Source organism: Lineus longissimus, chromosome 7 (genome assembly GCF_910592395.1).
Source record: "Lineus longissimus chromosome 7, tnLinLong1.2, whole genome shotgun sequence".
NCBI classification, from domain to species: Eukaryota; Metazoa; Nemertea; class Pilidiophora; order Heteronemertea; family Lineidae; genus Lineus; species Lineus longissimus.
The window spans coordinates 7877944-7897791 of NC_088314.1; the positions used below are offsets into that span (position 1 = coordinate 7877944).

The 19848-nt window shown below is 42.4% G+C and overlaps 1 protein-coding gene across 2 annotated transcripts in view; it reads right to left on the bottom strand.

Moving 5' to 3' along the window:
- LOC135491444 (SLIT-ROBO Rho GTPase-activating protein 1-like) overlaps positions 1–19848 on the bottom strand; it is a 66681-nt gene that overhangs the window by 35257 nt on the left and 11576 nt on the right. Inside the window, exon 1 of one of the 2 annotated variants that reach the window (XM_064777328.1) lies at positions 10417–11587. The exons of the other annotated variant lie outside the window; for it this stretch is intronic. Coding sequence (XP_064633398.1) covers positions 10417–10480 — 64 coding nt within the window. The 5' untranslated portion in view covers positions 10481–11587. Of the gene's footprint in view, positions 1–10416; positions 11588–19848 lie in introns of those variants that run through there. 2 annotated transcript variants of the gene reach the window in all.

Sequence of the window (19848 nt, forward strand, 5' to 3'; positions counted from 1 at the left end):
CAGCCGATGCTAAAATCTGAAAGATAGGCGACAATTTTTATGACCAACCATGGCATGAAATATGATGCATTGATGTTGATCATGTTCACAGCATATTGGGAAGATTCGCCGGAAAATAAGCAGTCAGATTTTAACACCCAACTCTAACTGACTAACCCTCTATCTTCATTCGCCTCAGTGAGCGGTTGGAGCTAGTTGTCTGATACGTTGTGGAGTACTCCCTTGGGGGGAGGTTGCCTGGCCTCAGATTTTAACACTCGATTTAACAAGATGCAACTCTCCCTAAAGTGAGCAGGCTTCGAGGCTTCTCAAATTTTCTCCAGGTTCTTCCTACACTAATTTCTCAAGAGACCAAACTTGTGAACTGACATCACCCCTTCACCCCTTTTTCACCCTCATCTGTTGCTAGGGACTCTTAATACCATGGTTACAACATGAACCCTGATTAGGATCAATGCCCCTACATCTTACATTCATCTATCAGGAATGTTCATTATGCTCAGACTCCCAGGTGAAATCATGCAACCAATAAACTGAAACATGACCTAAAGTTACCAAATTTTATGCCACACTTAGCTCAAATAAACAGCTTTTGCAGTGTAAACATGATTCAGAGGATGAAACAGCAGGATGAGCAGCAGACTTATTCATTACTGAATAGTGGTATTTATGCCGAGCATCTCGTAAAATCCAAATCGAAATACAAAATTCTCAAACTGCAAGTTGGGATTTTTTAACTGAACAGAAGGTCCTGCTTTTCTTTCTTCCTTCATGAAAATGACATGCCTCAACCCATCTCAAGTCTGATGCTACTTGTCAACAGAAGTCTATGTTTTCCTTTGTGAGTTCACCATTGGCATGATAGTATGAAGAGCCTACATTATGATATCAAACAAACAAACTGGTCAATGCGTGCACATGCACTTTGACAAATAACTTGTGACATATGGTGCGCCTGATGCAGCAGGGACAACAAAAGTTACACTTATTGATCTATTCGATCTATTCACATAACAGGCATGCTGATAATAGTCAGCCATCTATTTCACCACCAGGGGTCACCCTGAGTTTTTTCCTGTCCACCATCCCTATGGAATATTTACCGGCTGATCCCCGTCCCCTCCATCCCTTGCATGTAGGTATGACCATGTAAAATCAGAAAGGTGTTCAAACAAGGCAGTATCACAAAAGGATGAACAGGTTCTATAACCTGCAACGGAGACATCATCCAATCCAAACGAATTTACTTTTCTGCAGACTCACGTTTATGAGTCTCCACATGAACTTGTCATGACCTATGCGGCTATAGCCCTGGGACTGGATCCATCTGTTAGACCCTCAAAGTCAGACCCAGACTCACCAAGTGTCCACATCACTGTGACACAGCTCCTCCCTAGAAACAAAGGTGGTGAATGGACCAGTCCGGTTGTTATCCGGTTACACTTTGTCACCCGGAGGTATCAAAAGATCATAATTATATCAAAACAGCCGCCTAGGTTTGATGTAACAGACAATGTGCGCCGATAATGTTGATATATGACCAGGATGTGTATTCTATGTAAATCAAATATTAAAGCTGTCATCTTTTTTGTAAGGACTGAATGGTATTTTTTTCATAGTTTCTGTAGAGTGCACTTGATTCGGGCCAGTACAGTTCCTGGTAAAGTGTCGTGGTCATCGTCAGTTTTCTCGATCACTTCACGAAAACCATGCACTTGTCTTTCCAAATCTGAACAGCATACAGCCAAGGGCATCACGTGCTGAGCATTTTAGAGACAGTATCCATCTGGCTTGTACCTGCAGATCTGCTAATAGCAGCAATGTTTCCCTGATCAAACAATCTTTTCATAAACCCCTTTCAGTCGATCTCCCCCTTTCAGTCGATCTCCCCCTTTCAGTCGATCTCGCAGTGCACCAAGCAATGTTTACAGTATCAAGCAGCCTCTATTCCGTACGAAACCTCAATACTACCCAAAGCTGTAGCTCATAAGGATGTATGGGGTGACAGGCCAGTTGAATACTGCCTTTTATTAACTGCTGCAGTGATGTAAATCATATACACAGAGAACCACAATAGAAAACCAGTCTGCTCTCCAGCTCCACACTGACACCGAGCAGATTCTCGATCTCTCTGCAACTCATTCAGGCTCCCGGTGGCCCAAAGGACCTTACCGATAATATCCCAGTATACATGGAGGAGCAGTGTGAAGAGCAGTATTGTACAAAGCCAAGATGGTCCAAACCCTGAGAGGCCATGATTATGTGGAAGAGGCACATCTACACAATGCACATCTACACAAAATGAAAAGACAGATTTGCAAGTGAACTCACAAGAATGATGACAACACCACCCTATTGAATGTAGAATATTATTGACATGACTGATGTCATCAGTTTGTCTTTGTCCAAAGTCTGAATAGGACTCGTGCTTAATGAGATTCACGTGGAGTTGAGATCTCATTCCGGTCAGGAATCAGAGCATGAAGTTTCAACATCTGACCATTCCGCCAATGAAATTGGAAAAATATGGAAGAATGCATCCAAGCAGGATGTTTTGGCATACATGTACTCAACTCTTTCAAAACCGGACATGTTTGTGGCATGATATCGCACAGATAGATGTCAACCCCAAAGTAGTTACCACTTCGTGACCAAAGAAAAAATATTGAAGTGTTTCATTCTGATGCAGCCTATAAGGGGCATGCTTCTTCGGATCGCTTTCCGAACTTTAGTGCAAGTACGCCATTGGTGTTGTCACTGGCACCAAAACTACTCATTTTGACCTCGATTAAAAATCTTATTCAAGAAGAAAATCAGCTATAGATAACCTGAGAGAAAAGATACACAAATATCGAAATGCGCAATTATTTTGAGGAGAAGTTTTTTTGGCCTATTCTCTTTATCTCATCACAATCGCCATCTGATGGCCTGATGGTGAAGAGATGCCTTCCGTTGGTCATTTCCTTAATTTGTCTATGTCATGTGGAATCCGCAACTGAAGGCCACAGGAAATCACATAAGATCCGCCAAACTGATAAACAAAAGATTCAAGATGACAACAACTACCGTATTTTCCGGCGTATGACCCGCGGCTTTTTGCCCTCAAACAGGCCCAAAAAGTGGGGGTGCGGGTAATACAAAGGTGCGGGTCTTGCGTGGATTCTGAGAGGGATAAGCCCCAACCCCAAAGAAAAAAAAGGGGACCAAACTGGTTACTTGATAAGGATTTATGTCCATCGTTTTCGCATTGTTTTCAACCAATATTTCCGCCATGATCGCATAGTTTGTGATGTCTCCGCTAGGGAAAATAGTTACGGCCATGCTGGAATTGATCCACTTTGGTTAACAATTAAAAAAAACATGGCGGTTCTAGGATGTCAACATCAATGAATGGCTTACTATTTTTGGAGAATGCGGGTCTTGGAGCAGTGCGGGTCATAATCAGGTGCGGGTCTTGCGTGGCTTTAGGTAATGGTCAAAGGGGGTGCGGGTCATAGGGCAGTGCGGGGGATAATCCGGAAAATACGGTATGTTACTATGGAAACCGGAATCAACTCCTAATTGTTACCATAGCCGAATCGGGTTACAGGAAGCCTGTCCCTTCGAAATCGGATTTAAGATTCTTGTGATCTCTGAACCCAATATCGGTTATTCGTTCTCTACATCTCACAATGTCATGCTGTATCTTAGATCATTTCACCATTCATTGGCAGACATCATGAGTATTTATAGATGCATGACACTATACAAGAATGCACACATGTTCCAGCTGTGTTAGACTGAAAGTGAAACCAATTCGAGATAATCTCTTGTCCTGGAATCATGTACATTCACATCTGATAGCATCTGGGATCCCATGCATGCAGGAAGTACAGAAGCTGGTGTATCAAAGGCTTGTGTGTCAAGATGATATGATACTGGGATGAAATGAACATCAAAGTGGTTTTTTCTTTTACTTCTCTGTTCCGTCCTTTGTAGCCAATGTCAGCACTCTAAGGTTTCAAGCATCAGAAACAAGGCACTCCATGCCACATCAAGGACAGCAAATTGGAGCATCACTTCTTGTCTCTTCTAATTCTTGATCTGGCAAACCAGAACTGGGGGTACATTACACAGCAGGTGTTGGTGCAAATATCTTTGCCAACCACCACCCCCTTCCGCACTTCTACAGGACAGGAAGCACTGTACCACAGAACAGATGGTCAAATCAAATAACATATGTTGCTCCAAACTAACTCAAACATCAATATCACAAAAACTCACAAGACTTAAAGAATTCAAGAGCAAAAACACCATTGGAACACAATGAAAACCACAATCGAAGCGTTCCAAACACCAAATCTGAATGCATCAAGAGGGGATGTCACACTGAGAGAATTAAGCAGGGAATAAGAGATCAGTTTTGTCTTGAAACCACATGAGGTGAACTATGGGGATCCACAACTACTCTGCATCCATTCAACCATTTGAACTAACACTTGAAACAATTTTTTACCACCTTACACGATTCTACAAGACAGGAGATAAGGGCGTACCAAGCTGAAAATAACTCCATTCAACCCAACACTGCTTTGTGGTCACCATTCCCAGACATCTTTTTCAAAGAAGGTGATTTCTAGGTGATCATAAATAAAACTGCATGCGGTCCATTTACAATTCATTCTGTAGGTGGTCTGACATTTGTTTCTGTCGAAGAAGGGGACCTAGGGGAGACTTTTTTGTTCGAAATTCCCGATAGGACAAAATGTATACCCAGTCAGATTTCGGACAAGGATTTCATCCCGGCTCCTGATAGAAATGCAATGCTGGAGGAAACAAGAGCATCATAAAAATTTCACTTCAAGATTTGCATGACCCATTGAAAAAGAAACTTCGCACCTCGACAGCACTGACCTTTTGAGTGTCTGCCAAGTAGGCTTCGAACATACATGTAGGCCCGACAAAATGTTGTGTCAAAAGGCCCTATAGTCAACTGAAGGCCAATACAATATATGTTTATCAGCACTGAGTACTAGTTTGGCATACTACGCAATACAAATACACAATTTTGAAATATTTCTGGCCATGCCCAAGGGTATTCCGCAGTTAAGGTCACAACCTTTGCGGCCACATTAGAAGCAATCATCGTTAACCATTAAACAGACGACAATCTTATCTGAAATGCCAACCAGTTTCTATTCCTGTCTAATCAAATCAATTTCATTAAAACATTTTCAATTTCATTTGTAGAAAGGATGGCCCACAGCTTGTGATAATTGACTTGCAAATGAGACAATCAAATGCAATTTCCTCCAGATAGCATCAAAAGGAAGAATCCTTTATACAAACAAAGGAGGGGCACAAGTCTTGGGATTTCTTATGGTGTGTTCACACTGGATGCGAATTGAAACCGTATTCCGTAGAGCGCTCTCCGGAATACGAATTGGTTAATCCAGTTTCAGAACGGTCGCGTCACACTGGCCCGAATACGCATTCAAATCGGTTTAAAACGCGCCACACTAATGCGTACTAACGACGCGCCATCTATTATCATTATTATTATTATTTATTAACCTCCCATATGGGAGAATAAAATTTACAAGTACAAAATATATAAGTATATGATATCACAGTATCACACAGTCATTATTAACAAGTTAAAATCGCGAAAGGTGCTTGACCATTTCCATCTCCCGGCCATGCCTATTGCCAAAGTTCGGGTCAAAGAGGAGTGTCCTCAGCGAGTCAACACCACCGTCGCTAAATGCGGAGAATCCCGGCCTCGCCCTCGAAAACGAGGCCAAAACCGGGGAAAACCCCGCCGCAACGATGTTGTTGACCAGCGTACCTTTGACCAACGAACCGGCGGCAACATACCTTGCCAGGAAATGAAAATGCAAGTCACGTGCAAGGGAGTTGATTTTTCCCTATTCTATGGCATAACAAAAACGATTTGAGTTAATGAATTTAAATACATCAGTTAACTAGTTCGGAGCACTAGTTCCCGCGGTCAAAGGTCACTTTCCATGCGCCGGGCGCATGCGCAGTGCGATCGAAAACCTTAATTCGTATCAAGCGCGTCACACTTGAAATCTCAATACGGTTTCGTTGATTCGGATTAGCTGATTCGCATTCAATTCGGTTTAAGAACCGTGTTGGTTAAAGCGGATTGAGATCGGTATGAACCGAATTGAGTGTGACGCCCCAATACGTATCAACGTTTTAATTCGAATTCAATTCGTGTTAAAACCCCAGTGTGACCACGGCATTTGAGCAAGACACCTCAACCTTCACTGCTTCACCCAATGATGGACCATCAAATAGATGATGAGCATGACAGAGAGCCGCACGAAGGAGACCTGCATGACGGAGAGCCACATGACACAGAGCCACATGACGCAGCGCTGCATGACGGAGAGCCGCAAGACACAGAGCTGCATCACTTGTGACGTCTGGCAGAACTGCTCTGTCACCTGGTGGAATTTAACTATTTCACCAAATGTCACCAGTGACATGGCTTGGTCACCGCAAATGAGCGATGGTTGATTTAAATTGCAAGTTGCAGCAATTCAAATCACTTGTTTGTACCTTTCCATTGAATATGCTGTATCCTACCAATTTATTTATAGTTGCCTTTGTTGATGTTCATGTAAGTCTCAAGGAAGAAGGAAGGTGAAAAAGAACATCTGGGATAATTTCGTAAGTGCAGAAATAACAAACAGTTTTGCCAAAAGAAATAACCAAACAAACACCATTAAGCAGATTATTTTGCAAATCTTAGCTGTTGGAAACATCCTCCCGCTGCAGGCCTTTGCGTTGTTACTAAAATGCCCTCAATCAAAGTCCAAGTATTAGAAATGATCCCAATGCCTGCTATGGGAGGATGGCTAGAAGGAGTGCTAAACCTATCAAGAGAGTCCAGACATTGCAGCCTGATTTTTTGGGGGCAATACCATTATGTCGGTATCAAGAAAGTACAAGTTACTCTGCCTGAAAGACAGCAGCCAAAGAAAAGACATCAAACAAAGTCATGACTTTTATACAGGCTTGGATCTAATCCCTTTGATGGGATCTTGACATCAGCAGTCTCTGAGATCTCTACGGAATTATCCATGTATCAGCAAGTTTGGAAGAAACAGGATGCAAGATACAGTGTAGAATATGACTAGAAATATTTGGACTCCTGACGCAGGACAAGAAATTATGGGAATACAAAATGACCATTTTTAATATTGATGGGTGAGAGAAACCTGGACTAAGAATGACTCCTGACAACAGGGAGAGAAACTATATTGCTTTGAGACTGGTGTCAGTGCCCTTATTTTAAAGGGAGGTGGCTGACATAGCGACACGATGTGATGCTGCTTTCGACAGTACTGTGGGAATGAATAGAACCTACTTGCCCTCAGGCGTGGATGCTCAAGCCCAGTTTACAAAGGTCAATAGGCCCTTCTGGGGAGGTATACGAGGGTGGGCGGGAGGCCATCGAAGTCTGAAGTGGACCCTCACGCAAGACTAACTTATTGCTCATTCAGGCACCAGGCCTGAACATTCAACAAAATAAATATAGCCTCTTCGACACTCTGGTCTAATAGTTACCTAGTGTCACGAACTCCACCCCATCCAAAACGTTGGTGTAGGTGCGATTTATTTGTACCTTCTCCTCTCTCTTGTCATGATTGGAATAGTTTCCTCATTTACCCTATAGACTTAGACATGAATAATGTAAAATATGAGGCATTATGTCATTATAGAGCAGTCAGTCATGACCTCTATCATCATTATCAGGATGTCATGGGTCAGGATGAGTAAATGCAGATAGACCATTGCCCAATCTGAACTTGAGAATGCATCAAATCTCGCTCAAAGGTCACAGGGGGGTCACCATGCACCAAGGAGACTGTTATCAAAATCCCTGGGCATGGAACTTGAAAGATGCAATTTCCTTCTGGCCCTCGAGTTTAGTGCATAATCAGGCATTCAGTGAGAGATGAGAATTTACTGGCTTCATGCATTTCATCAAGGTTTAACAAGAAAAGATCATCAGGAAGCATGCCCTTGGGTCTCTGAAATACATCGCTTTGATTGAGCCTATTTTAGGACCGATAAAAAGGCTTGCTGTGGGAGGATGCTGACTGTCTACCATCTACCGCTCGCCATCCCGAAACTTTGACTCCCCTTATGAGCCTGCTTACAGTGTGTCGGAAAGTGGGAGGATGCCTAAAGCCATAAGCATTATCCGTGTGATAACCCTGGATCATCCCTGTCTCAAAGGACCTGCTTTTGGGACTTCTTAAACACTCTAATGGCTTTTAAACGGATTATCATTATATAAAGCTTGATTGGTGATATAAGCTGCGCTTACACCACGAAATATTGGTGGACCAATTGCACTTACACCACCACATTGCCGCGACAAATTGGTTCGGCAATCCATTGGCGATACAAATTGCTGAGCGAATTTGTCCCACCAAGCTTGATGGTCCAAATTCGGCTGGCTTGTTAAAAGCTCGGCTTTGTCGTGGTGTACGCGCAAATGGATCGGCAATTAGCTAGTTAGATGGTTCGGCTCCAGGCGGCGCTTTCAAAATGGCGCTTTCTGCTCATGCAATTTATTGTTTGCGCGCCATCTGTAGCCGGATTTTATAACTAGCTGCAGCGCTGGTTGGTGTAAGCGCTTGGTGGATTTTCGATGGTGCGGCATTGGTTCCCGAACCAAGATTGGTGGTCCATTTTCAGGTGGTGTAAGTGCGGCTAATGACAAAGTAACTGTATTTTGAAACTAAGCAGTCATAACCCTGCTTCACTCAAAAATTCAAATGTTCCCCGAACTGATAGCAACTCTGCTTGTTGGGCCCATCTATCCCCAACATCAGACCGCCACAAAAGTGAAGGAAATGGTCTTTTTCGGATCAGATGGTCCACCACCCATAATGACAAATATCGCCCCAGGGATTATCTGGCACCTTTTAACAAGTTTAGATAAGTCGTCAACTCAATGTCAACACTTCATGTGTGATTCACAGAATGGATTGAATTCTGGGTGGGTGATTTAACAGGCAAGTTTCACCTTATCTCATCACTACCCAAGATTCCCTTGGGGGGGGGGGCGCTACTATAGAGATTATACCCTTTGACCTCCCTGGGCTCATCTGTTATCGACCGGGAAGCTGACCTTCTTTGGTTGCTCGGTGGTGCACTTGGTCAAAGTACCTACGGAAGGCCGCTACATTGGTAACTTCTTGCCTCGACTAGTACTGTGAATTGGGATACAGTTCGCATAACACCAGCATTCTAGTATACACTGTGGTATGAATTCGGGAAAAATTGTCCATGATAATAGATACATCAGTCTTTCTTATGTAAATGATATAAACAATGGTTGTACATGTAACTTCACCCTGGTACAATTAATTATGGTCGCTTAATTACCCGGAGGACATGAAGAATGGAGTTGATTATTGCCCTAATTAATTGCCATGATATACTGTTGATCTAATAGAACTATGAACTATTTTCTGTTCACCATGTTTTTTAACCGTCACAACATCACCAGTCATAATATTTCATATAGGTCAATCGAATACAAACACAGACATTCGAATTCCGATAAGATATCTCGACATAGGCACTCCCCTATCAACCGCTGTCTGCATTTACAATCCGGGTCAAAAGATTATCTTTCGACAATTGAGTTAAACCCTGAAAATGTAACATCAGCACACGCAATAATGTTTACTCAGAACTCCAATCAAGACAGGAGCCATCGATAAATTATGTACGCAAGAAATTTGGGATTTTGAACTTGCTAAAGCCCGCAGCACACTAGCCGCCAACTTGGGCGACAAGAAACGTTCAGCTGACGCCTCTCGACGCCAAAGTTGGCGGCCAGCGGATCTCGGTCAGAGCACACCTGCCCAGAATCAGCGTCCAGTAGCGTCTTTTCCGCCACTTTAGGCTGCCATTTTGAAATCATGTGACATCAAGACGCAAGCTGATTGGCCATAGCCTCGCCGCCGACGCCAAGTCAGGCGGCCATCCGTAGCACACCTGGCTTCTTCTTGCATTCAAACGCGGCGACACGCGTCAACAATCAAACATGTTAGATATTTGGCGTTTAGTTGCGGCACGTCGCCTTCGCCGACGCCGTTCGTAGCAGACTAGGGATTTTTAAGGCATTTAGGACTCTTGCGGCAAAAAAAGTTGGCGGCTAGTGTGCAACGGGCTTAATCAGGACACCTCTCTATTATGGACAGCACTTATCAGTCCTGAGAGTGTCCTTAATAGAGAGGTTCTAGTGTATATGCAACTTTGTGGAAATTTATATTCAGTTCTAACATAATCACACAATTGGATATTTTCAAATTCAAGTTAAATTTTCAAATTTTTTAACCAGCAGAGTAGGCCTCTGTAATACTCGATTTGTTTCATACTTACTGGTCTGGAACGAATGGCGTGAGTTACTCCTCCTGACCGATGCTTGTCTTACGAATGCCGACATTTTGCATATAGGTTTCGAAATCCAAAATATCAGAATTAAAATGCAATTTCTGTGTCACTCCACAAGGCCCGTATTATATATGACTCAGAAATCAATCACAAGTTATCCAAAATTTCATTTTCATTTTCATTATCCATTCAATAACTGCAAGTGTTTTTTAATGGAAACTAAGCGTATATAATCAATAGATTAATCTGAAACTGCATTGAAGCAGTGAACCAGGAAATGTTCAACTTGACAATGTCCAATTATTCCTGCAGATTCAGACCTGGGAAATTCACGGAATTATGTCACAGAATTAATATGAAATGGGTCGCCAGGAAGGCAGCAACATGATAATCTGCTCATGTGTTATCCATTTCCCCGCGCTTATTCCTATTAAGAAGTTGCACTTTGAAAACTTTACTTTTAGTCAAAGCTGATCGTCCTTTATAACAATATCTTGCACAATGTGTGTCAACTCATGTGTACATCATCAAGCAACACTCCGAACTGATTATCACAAATTATTTCGCTCTCGGGTGTGAAAATATTGGGTTTTCCAAAGCAATTATCGGTGTCTTGGGGCCATCTATGAAAACCTGAAGATATATCCGCAATATATATAACCCACCACTGGCTTCTGAAGACATTCAATGTAACACTTTGAGCCAAATTCTAACAAAGACTTCTATGTAAACAATGCATCGTCTGCTTGCAGCATTATCATGGCTTCCATGCTCGATGAATCAGGCCGTTTTAATCAAAACTTGCTGAACAAATTTAGAAATCCGAGATGTGTTGTTAAATCCACGGTGAAGAGAATTAATCCAAACTTCCACACAAACTCGCTGATGTTATAGAAATTGAGATACCAAGCGAGGATGGGCAGATCAAATGAGAGATACACTATAACTATCCATGTACTACTGTATGCTCATAACATACTGTATATCCAGTAGATATCCACATAGGCAATTCAAAAGTTGGTCAAGTTTACTCCGAGTGAAATAACTGAATGAAAGTTCCACACCTCTGTACTAAAACTACTCTCGACTCTGCTCGTCATTGAATTGAATGGGCCCTTCACAAAACATGCCTTCCCTCTGCCATGAGAGTGCAGCGAATGTGTGTGTTAAGGTAGACCATTGAGGCTCACTATGGGGGGTTATCAGAGCATGTACGGAGCGAAATTTGACCTCTTCACGTTCAGCGTGTGTTGGAGAATGGGCACTTTACTATCATTGGTGGCATAGAGTAATTGTGGGATTCTTTTAATCGATACGTGGGTTTTGTGAGTTTGAAATGATTAGGTTTTTTATGGAGCAAGAAAAATTGAAGCATCCAAGAGCTGTTGTAGTGTGGTGGTGTAGCGGATAGAGTGTCAGACTCCTGACCAAGAAGTTTGGGGTTTGACCCCCTTCCGATCATCCTCGTTCTTTCTAGACCAGACTTCGTAGGTGAAATGATACCCTTTAAACCAACTGCACACAAGCAATTTTATGGTAGAGAAGCAATATTAGAGCTGCGATGAGCAATAAAAGATTGTCAGTCTGTCAGTCTGCAGTATTGGTCATCGCTAGGCCTCGCCATATTTTTGGAACATCGCAGCAACGACCAAGTTAACTATTTTTAGAGAAAAAATCTTCAACACTGTATTTTGATTCCGTCAAACCAACAGTCAAGGGTTAACACCTGAATCATCAAGCGTCATGCCAGCTGTTGATGATCTTGCACATTATAAATAAACAGTATTTGAATATAAATGTGTACAACCACAAAGATTCATTCAAAGCGACATTATCATGAACGGAATCGGAAATCGGCAGCTGTGCACATTTTCATATTTTCTCTTGTGGAACCCTCTGACCTAAATTTCACATTGTCCAGAAGAGCCTGAAGTACCATCGTGAATGGTCATGTTAGATAACTTAAAAGCCGGTGGCAAAAATGATTATCAATGGCACAAGACTTCATGTGAAGCATCCTTTTGAATGCTTACAAAAATCAATGTAACCAATTTTTAGATAAATCATTTTTTTAGCGATGCTGCCTGAGAGTAGAGTTCTTGTGATGGTAAGGGTGTACTAGCAGGCAAGTAATAGTAGGAGGAAACCAGAGTCGACGCAAGGGGAGCATCAGAAGTCTCGTCCGCTTTGGCAAGGCATTTGCGATTGGTGAGAGTTGGAAACCATCAAATTGGTTAGTTTTGCACCAGACAAACTGATGAATTAATTATTTTCTTGGCCTATTTCCTGAGGCCTTTGCAGAGTTGATTGCCCTAATTTGGACCCATAAACTCCTAAAAGACTGGCAGGGCTAGACAGCATAGGCTATCAGGTCATTTGCTCTTGTCAAGTAGGTAAAAAATTTCATCAGGAGGTCCACAGTTTAACAACTTTTTTCCACTTTGTACAGTGGCTATAAAGTCAGCAGCCAGCAGAAGCCCTAGTTACGTTTGTGAGAAAACACATCGATCTGCTTTTGGTACACCCTGTACAACATATCAAAACATTGAGAAGGCACAAATCTATGCAAAATCAAAGTATGACGGGCCAATTTCCTCTCACTGCGTGAGATGCCACTTGAGTTTGACCTATTACATCCTCGTTAATCAGGCATTCAAGTGCTCCTCTCCTTGCATGTTCCATTACAGACTGGTATGGAAGAGTTGCCTGGCCTTACTTATGCATTTGTGCATGGCATCCCAGCATGTGTAGATTTAATATGTTCAAGTCCCTTTCTAAATCCCTAAATAAACCCAGCCTGAGCCAAAGCGAGACCTCCTGCCGGCTTGGAATTTTGGTCAACCAAAATAGAGATCTCAATAAGAACGTCTGGTAGGCCCTCTTGGAATGAACTGCTGTAAAAATATGTTTCTTTTGCAATTTGGCTGGTTTTGACAAGTGGTCGACTCAATGCTGTAGATTACTATCAAAGCAAAAAGGAAGGAAACAATCTAGACAAAGCCTAGCACTTCACATTAAAGCACAGCTTTCACTTTTAAACAAACAAGCAGTGTTTTTTTTACTTCCCAACGAACATTCGGGCACAATAACTTTATATCCTTTCAACACAAAACCAAAGATAGCTCTGGAAACCATCATTTTATTGACTGTAGGCCCGGATCATATGAGCGTAGCAGATGCACATAGTTGACAAAATTCTTCGAGACTGACCATGATTTGTAGGAAATTGGCGTAAAAACACCTTTTTCTGAGGTGCCCCATTCTTTTCATTAAGACGCCTGGATCAGCCCTCTTTGACAGGCCCTGAACTGACTGCGCTACCAAAGAAGGGTTAATCCTGATTATACCAAACTCATCCTCCCCATCCCAGACATTCACACTTCCTCATCAATACATCTCAATGAAAGCAACTCGAGTGCCATAGGAATAAATAAGTTGATAATACAAATCATGCCAACAGCTGATGGTATGAGTAATTACTTATTGGGGACTATGACGGCTGTCCCAGTATGCAAGAATAAATTGATGTGATGTGTGAGACAGTTGTAGGCCGTTTAAAAGGGCTACATGTGTAGGCGTTCCTCTTGACCGCCAAGGTCAAACTATATATTTAAAGGGAGCTGAAACCATGAAATTCTGGACGCGAGGCTTGTGCATGCAACTAAACAAGGACACGAAAGGGCCCCACTCCAGATATGTCATCCTTGCGATACATGTATGGGGACAAAATCAGTTTCGAGCTACATTCAAAACATTCAGAGGCATACTGCAGCAGGACGGCCAAGTCAGGCAGGGACGGAATGACATCATCAATAACTAGAGTTCCATTCAGGCGCAAGGAGGATGGACGAAAACACGCCACCAACAGACAGGAAACTGGCAAACAATATTTCGTCTCAACAAGCCTCTTAGCACAATTACCAAGCTTCCAGGACATAACCAAAGCGGAACTCACGATTCCGACCATTCTGACGGAACGATTTTATCCAACCAAGATGATGCATGTGCACCTGAACTTATGTCTGCTCAGCCAAATGAAGTACAGCACTTATCGGAAGTAACATCCATCTAGTACATTGCCTTGTGTAGGACAAAGGATCCCACCTCCCACCCGGTTCATAATCAATTATGAGTTAGCGAGAGTTAGAGTGAATGAAATGAAGTATCTTCCCACCCTCCTGAGCCTCAATATTTAGCAGAAACATCTCCACGCCTGTTGGAAAGCTGCAGTAGTTGAAAAATCTTGGCATACTCCCCAGAAACTAATTTTGTGCTCTGCCGATCAGAGCAAACACTCAAAAACCCAATATTTTGTTGAGTCTTGTCAATGGGCTGACAAGTAGGCAAGTTTTCAGCAAAGATAAGATAGATTTTGTATTAGATGTGACAAAATATTAGAGTAAAGTGGCAATTTTAGGCATTAGATTAAACCATTTACAGACTACAGGTTTTTAACTATTTTTACTGCATATAGAGTTTAATGGTGTACTGCCATGAAATTTGGGCTTAGACACCTTCATGCAATAATCCAGTTTGAATGATCCTCCCAAAAACAATTTCTATCGAAGTCCCCTACAGTAAAAAATTGCCTGTCTGTGGTGCTCTTAAGCAACCACATGAGAGAGTATCATGACATTGACACAGAGCCTTAAAACTTTTACACCCAATCCCAGTTCCCGTCAGTCAACGATTCCAATGAAATCAAATAAATTCTATCCTGGTCATAAACTTCAGCATACCGATCATATCAACCATCCTGTTAGAAAGTGACATAAAACCTGCCCTGAAGCCTGTAAACTACAACTTGTGTAAAGTACAGGTGAACGCCTGACAGTTGTAGTGATGGAATTTACCTGCTAGCAAAACCAAAGCACATATTCCAATAATGGAAATTCCTAGAAGGGAAATTGTAGATTGATTTAACACTTTTCAAGTCGGTAATCGATAGCACTGAAATATGCACATATGACGTCATCAGCAACATGATCGGGATATCGATAGTTTGAAAGTTTGAAACTGTGGGATATAAGGTAAGGTAGTACAATATAAGCCCTGGTACAATTATATAGCCTTATCAACACTGACTACTGATAGCAACTAGCTACACACCTGACGTCATGGTTTGTCCAACATAAATGAACACGGGCTGCATCAAACAGTTAGGCCAAGGTTTGGCCAAGGTTCAAATTCAACCCAAATTTCAAAATAGACATGTTGCGTTGCCTGATCTGTTTAGGCTCAACTCGTATGAGCCCCAACCCCTCCCGCTCAGATTAGTGGACATGTCCCATCTGTACTTAAAGTTAAAATTTGTATAATATACGCCCCCCCCCCCCCCACACACACACACACACGTGCCATACGCAAAACACAATAATCTAAAGTAACAATAATTTATTTTGACGGTGCAGCCACCTGGCCACTTTGGTAGAAACAACACAAATTACAATGTAATCAGAGATGATATGGTGCTGCCAGCTGTCCATGATGTTAAGAACTAACATAGGAGTTCCATGCCAGTGAAGACCAGCCGGTTGCCTGTGTTATTTATTCCGCAGGAAATCACTTCCAGTGAAGACAATAGAGTTGTTGACTATTCTGGACAGTATGAGTCCAAACTGTCAGTGTGAAATGAAATACATCTGTCACTTCTATGACAGTTTGGCCGTTTGGGATCCTCAAGCCTCAAATAACCAACAACTCAAGTAGAGACCATTCCCCTCGATGTAAAGGTTCACGATGTTGTATCCATGGAAAGCGTCCAGTTGCTCACCCACATGATCATAAAAACTGGTTCTACAAAACAAGTTAATGCTACTATAGAATCTAATGCTACTATAGTAAGGAGACAGAATTAACAGGAAAACCGTGAATAGATTTTCATATCATACACATGATGGCAGATTCAAACACTTAAGCTTGTTTGAGGTGAATATTTAATATCAAAGCTGTGGTTGATAAAATATGCAAGGGCGTGTTCATCAGCACCTGCTCATGATTTAATAAAAACTTTGGAACATGAAACCAAGTGGAATAATTTGTGCTAAATAACAGGATGCACATAGCATGCATAGAGAAATTAACCCTCCCTTGGCGGAGAAAAAAACTTTTAGAATAAATTTCTACTGAACACAGCACTTTCAAAGGTCTATGCCTTGTGTTAAAAATATAAATTTGTATTCGAATTAGAAAACTTCTGTGTCGTTATTTTGAGAAATTACACAAGTTTGCCATTACTCTTGTCGCGGCATACAGAGACACGACTGGGGAGAGAAGAACATAGGCATGACTGGCATCGTCGAATCAGTCGGTTTGAAAGGTGAAGACCCTCATTGGCCTACACTGCTACAGCTCGCCCACTGGGGATCATTGGCCTACACTGCTACAGCTTGCCCACTGGGGATCATTGGCCTACACTGCTACAGCTCGCCCACTGGGGATCATTGGCCTACACAGCTACAGCTTGCCCACTGGGGATCATTGGCCTACACTGCTACAGCTCGCCCACTGGGGATCATTGGCCTACACTGCTACAGCTCGCCCACTGGGGATCATTGGCCTACACTGCTACAGCTTGCCCACTGGGGATCATTGGCCTACACTGCTACAGCTCGCCCACTGGGGATCATTGGCCTACACTGCTACAGCTCGCCCACTGGGGATCATTGGCCTACACTGCTACAGCTTGCCCACTGGGGATCATTGGCCTACACTGCTACAGCTTGCCCACTGGGGATCATTGGCCTACACTGCTACAGCTTGCCCACTGGGGATCATTGGCCTACACTGCTACAGCTCGCCCACTGGGGATCATTGGCCTACACTGCTACAGCTTGCCCACTGGGGATCATTGGCCTACACTGCTACAGCTTGCCCACTGGGGATCATTGCCTGACTGGTTCAGGAGATGGCCAGCTGTCATTGGGTTAACTGTCATAGGAAACATATCTAGTTGAGGGTTAAAGGTAATCTTTTCTAAGAAACTTCCCATTCCATGGTTCCAGAGCAGACTTAAACCATCAATATCAGACTGGATTCGATCAGGTAGATTGAGAAGTAATGACTTGAGATACCGTGGAATATCTGAAACTGGGCTAACAACTGCACAGTGCTACTAGGTTAGTGTGCTAAAGACGTCAATGATATTTAGTTAGTCTAATCATACCTTTCAGCCTCCCTTACCATGGTGACCTCACACTGTTGATTAAGGTATTTCACTTGCTGTGTTGACCTCTATAACTAATTGGAGGTCACCTTACTCTGATGACCTCTTCTTAATCCTTATGGCCGAAGGTCAATCACACTGTGACCTTGAAAATGTCATGACTGAAAGGTCACGACTTCAACCTAAGTTAAGTCTGCATTATGCAGAATGTGTTAGCAAGTTCACCCAATACACCATTCCCTGGCCAGACTCTAACTCAACATAGGCCTCGTATATCATGAGAGATGCCAGCTGTTTATACATCTACAATGTACAATCTATAGGACAACGATACATATACCTATGATATCAGATATCTGAATCAAACAAATATCAGATTCAAACCCAACCAGTTAAACCCACATATCGGATTTGCTTTCAGGATACCAGCACCAGGCGCAGAAATGTTTCCGTTTACAGTGGGGTCAAAGGTGCCAAGAAAAAAACCCTCAAAATGAGGAGAGTGGGTCGGTCTTTCATATTCTTTGTTCAAGGTCTCAGATAAATTCGACTATGATCACCCAGGATATTCTGAGGGTCATCACTTGATCTGAAGTAGCACCAATTCTTGCTACTGGATTAATGAAGCTTGTTGTGGAGAGCATATTCCCAATATCCTCGTCCAAAAACAAGTAACACTCCTCGCCCATTCTTGTTAAGTATCGGCTTCAGTTCTGAGAGGCAGCATATTCGAGATAATGAGTTGCTGATTGCCGATATACACATATTTAACATCGAACTTATTGCCAAGGAAGTTCACAGCGGAAATCTAAATGTACTCGATGATTGCTCGGTAAAAAACATCCCCTCAAAACAAATCCTGGCGGAAATCAAAGTGGGAAACACAGTATACATCATGTGCTCCCATCTAAATCATTCCAGACTTCACTATAATGATTGAAGTCTGAATGTGTCAAGTCAAAAACTTGAGGGTCAAGTTGCAAATAGGGATGTCACCAGTGTGGAAAGCGAATTCAGTTCCAAGTATTGCCACTATGTGGCAGCACTGACCAACTCAAAGAATTGACACGCCTCAATCAAGAGCTGATAACACATGTATTGTAAACACACCTGATCTCATTTTAAGGCGTTCACGCAAATTTAGATATCATGCACTAACATGCAGCTGCTGACCACATTAGTTTCATTCTCAGTAGTAAAAAAAGAGCATAGTCAAAGTGGGCTAAAAGGCCTACCCAAATGACAGTAGAACACATTTTCTATAGACCAGGAAGAGATGTTCCTCCTCCTCTGATATAAATAGTGCACAACTTGTCAAACGCTTTTATGATATATAGTTGCAAAACACACCGCCGAACAATGATTATTTCTAAATTTGAGGCCACTATATTTATTACAAGATAGAACTGGTGATCAACAACAACACACAATACAATCATTGGGGTCAGATATTTCCATCGACAGCACATGCCCGGGCATTCAATCACCAATAACTAGGCGGCTATTACGTCCTGAATTAAGACATATCAACGCTATTTTCATTTGCTTGTTTGGGGGGAGATTGGAAGCCAACTGCTCCGACACAACCTTCAATCAAGAGTCCGTAAATTCTTACACCACAAGCCTGAGATTTTGATAGTGGTTGAGGGTAAAGATGGGATCCAAAGTTTCAATTCTGGGTTTTTTCAGTTTTAGCCCGAACTGCTTCTACTGAACTTGATATGTTGGGCCGATCACCCAGAATAGGATGACTTAGGAGTGCCATCACTATAACCACAGATCAATGCATGAGCACTGACAAGGACTATTGAGGGAGCCAGGGAGCAAATCCGTTTTTGCTCAATTTGCAGATTGATTTAGGTCAAGAAAGATGTTCTAAAGCCAGAACCTTTATTCTCAGACTATGACCATGAGTTCTAATCACAACTGAATGGCTTTCTCAGGAGTGAGGTCAAGTAGCTAGCCAAAGATCCTGTTGTAACCTGACTCACAACCTTTCCTTCTCCAAGTCAACATCTGATCCCATTAGCTCAATAATCAGTGTGTGGGCAACAGCAGTAATTAAAAACGTCCACCTAGGAAGCCAAGAACACCAATATTCAGGAATCACAACCGTGAGGGAGTGTTTCCCACGGAAGTTAGTTCATGGCAGGTCGAAGACCAAGTACTTTCGGTGTTGGTTTTCTCTGTAAAGCCTCCCACTTGATAAACGGCAGAAAAGTTCTACATGTTCTGTACGTCTGAATACAAATTCT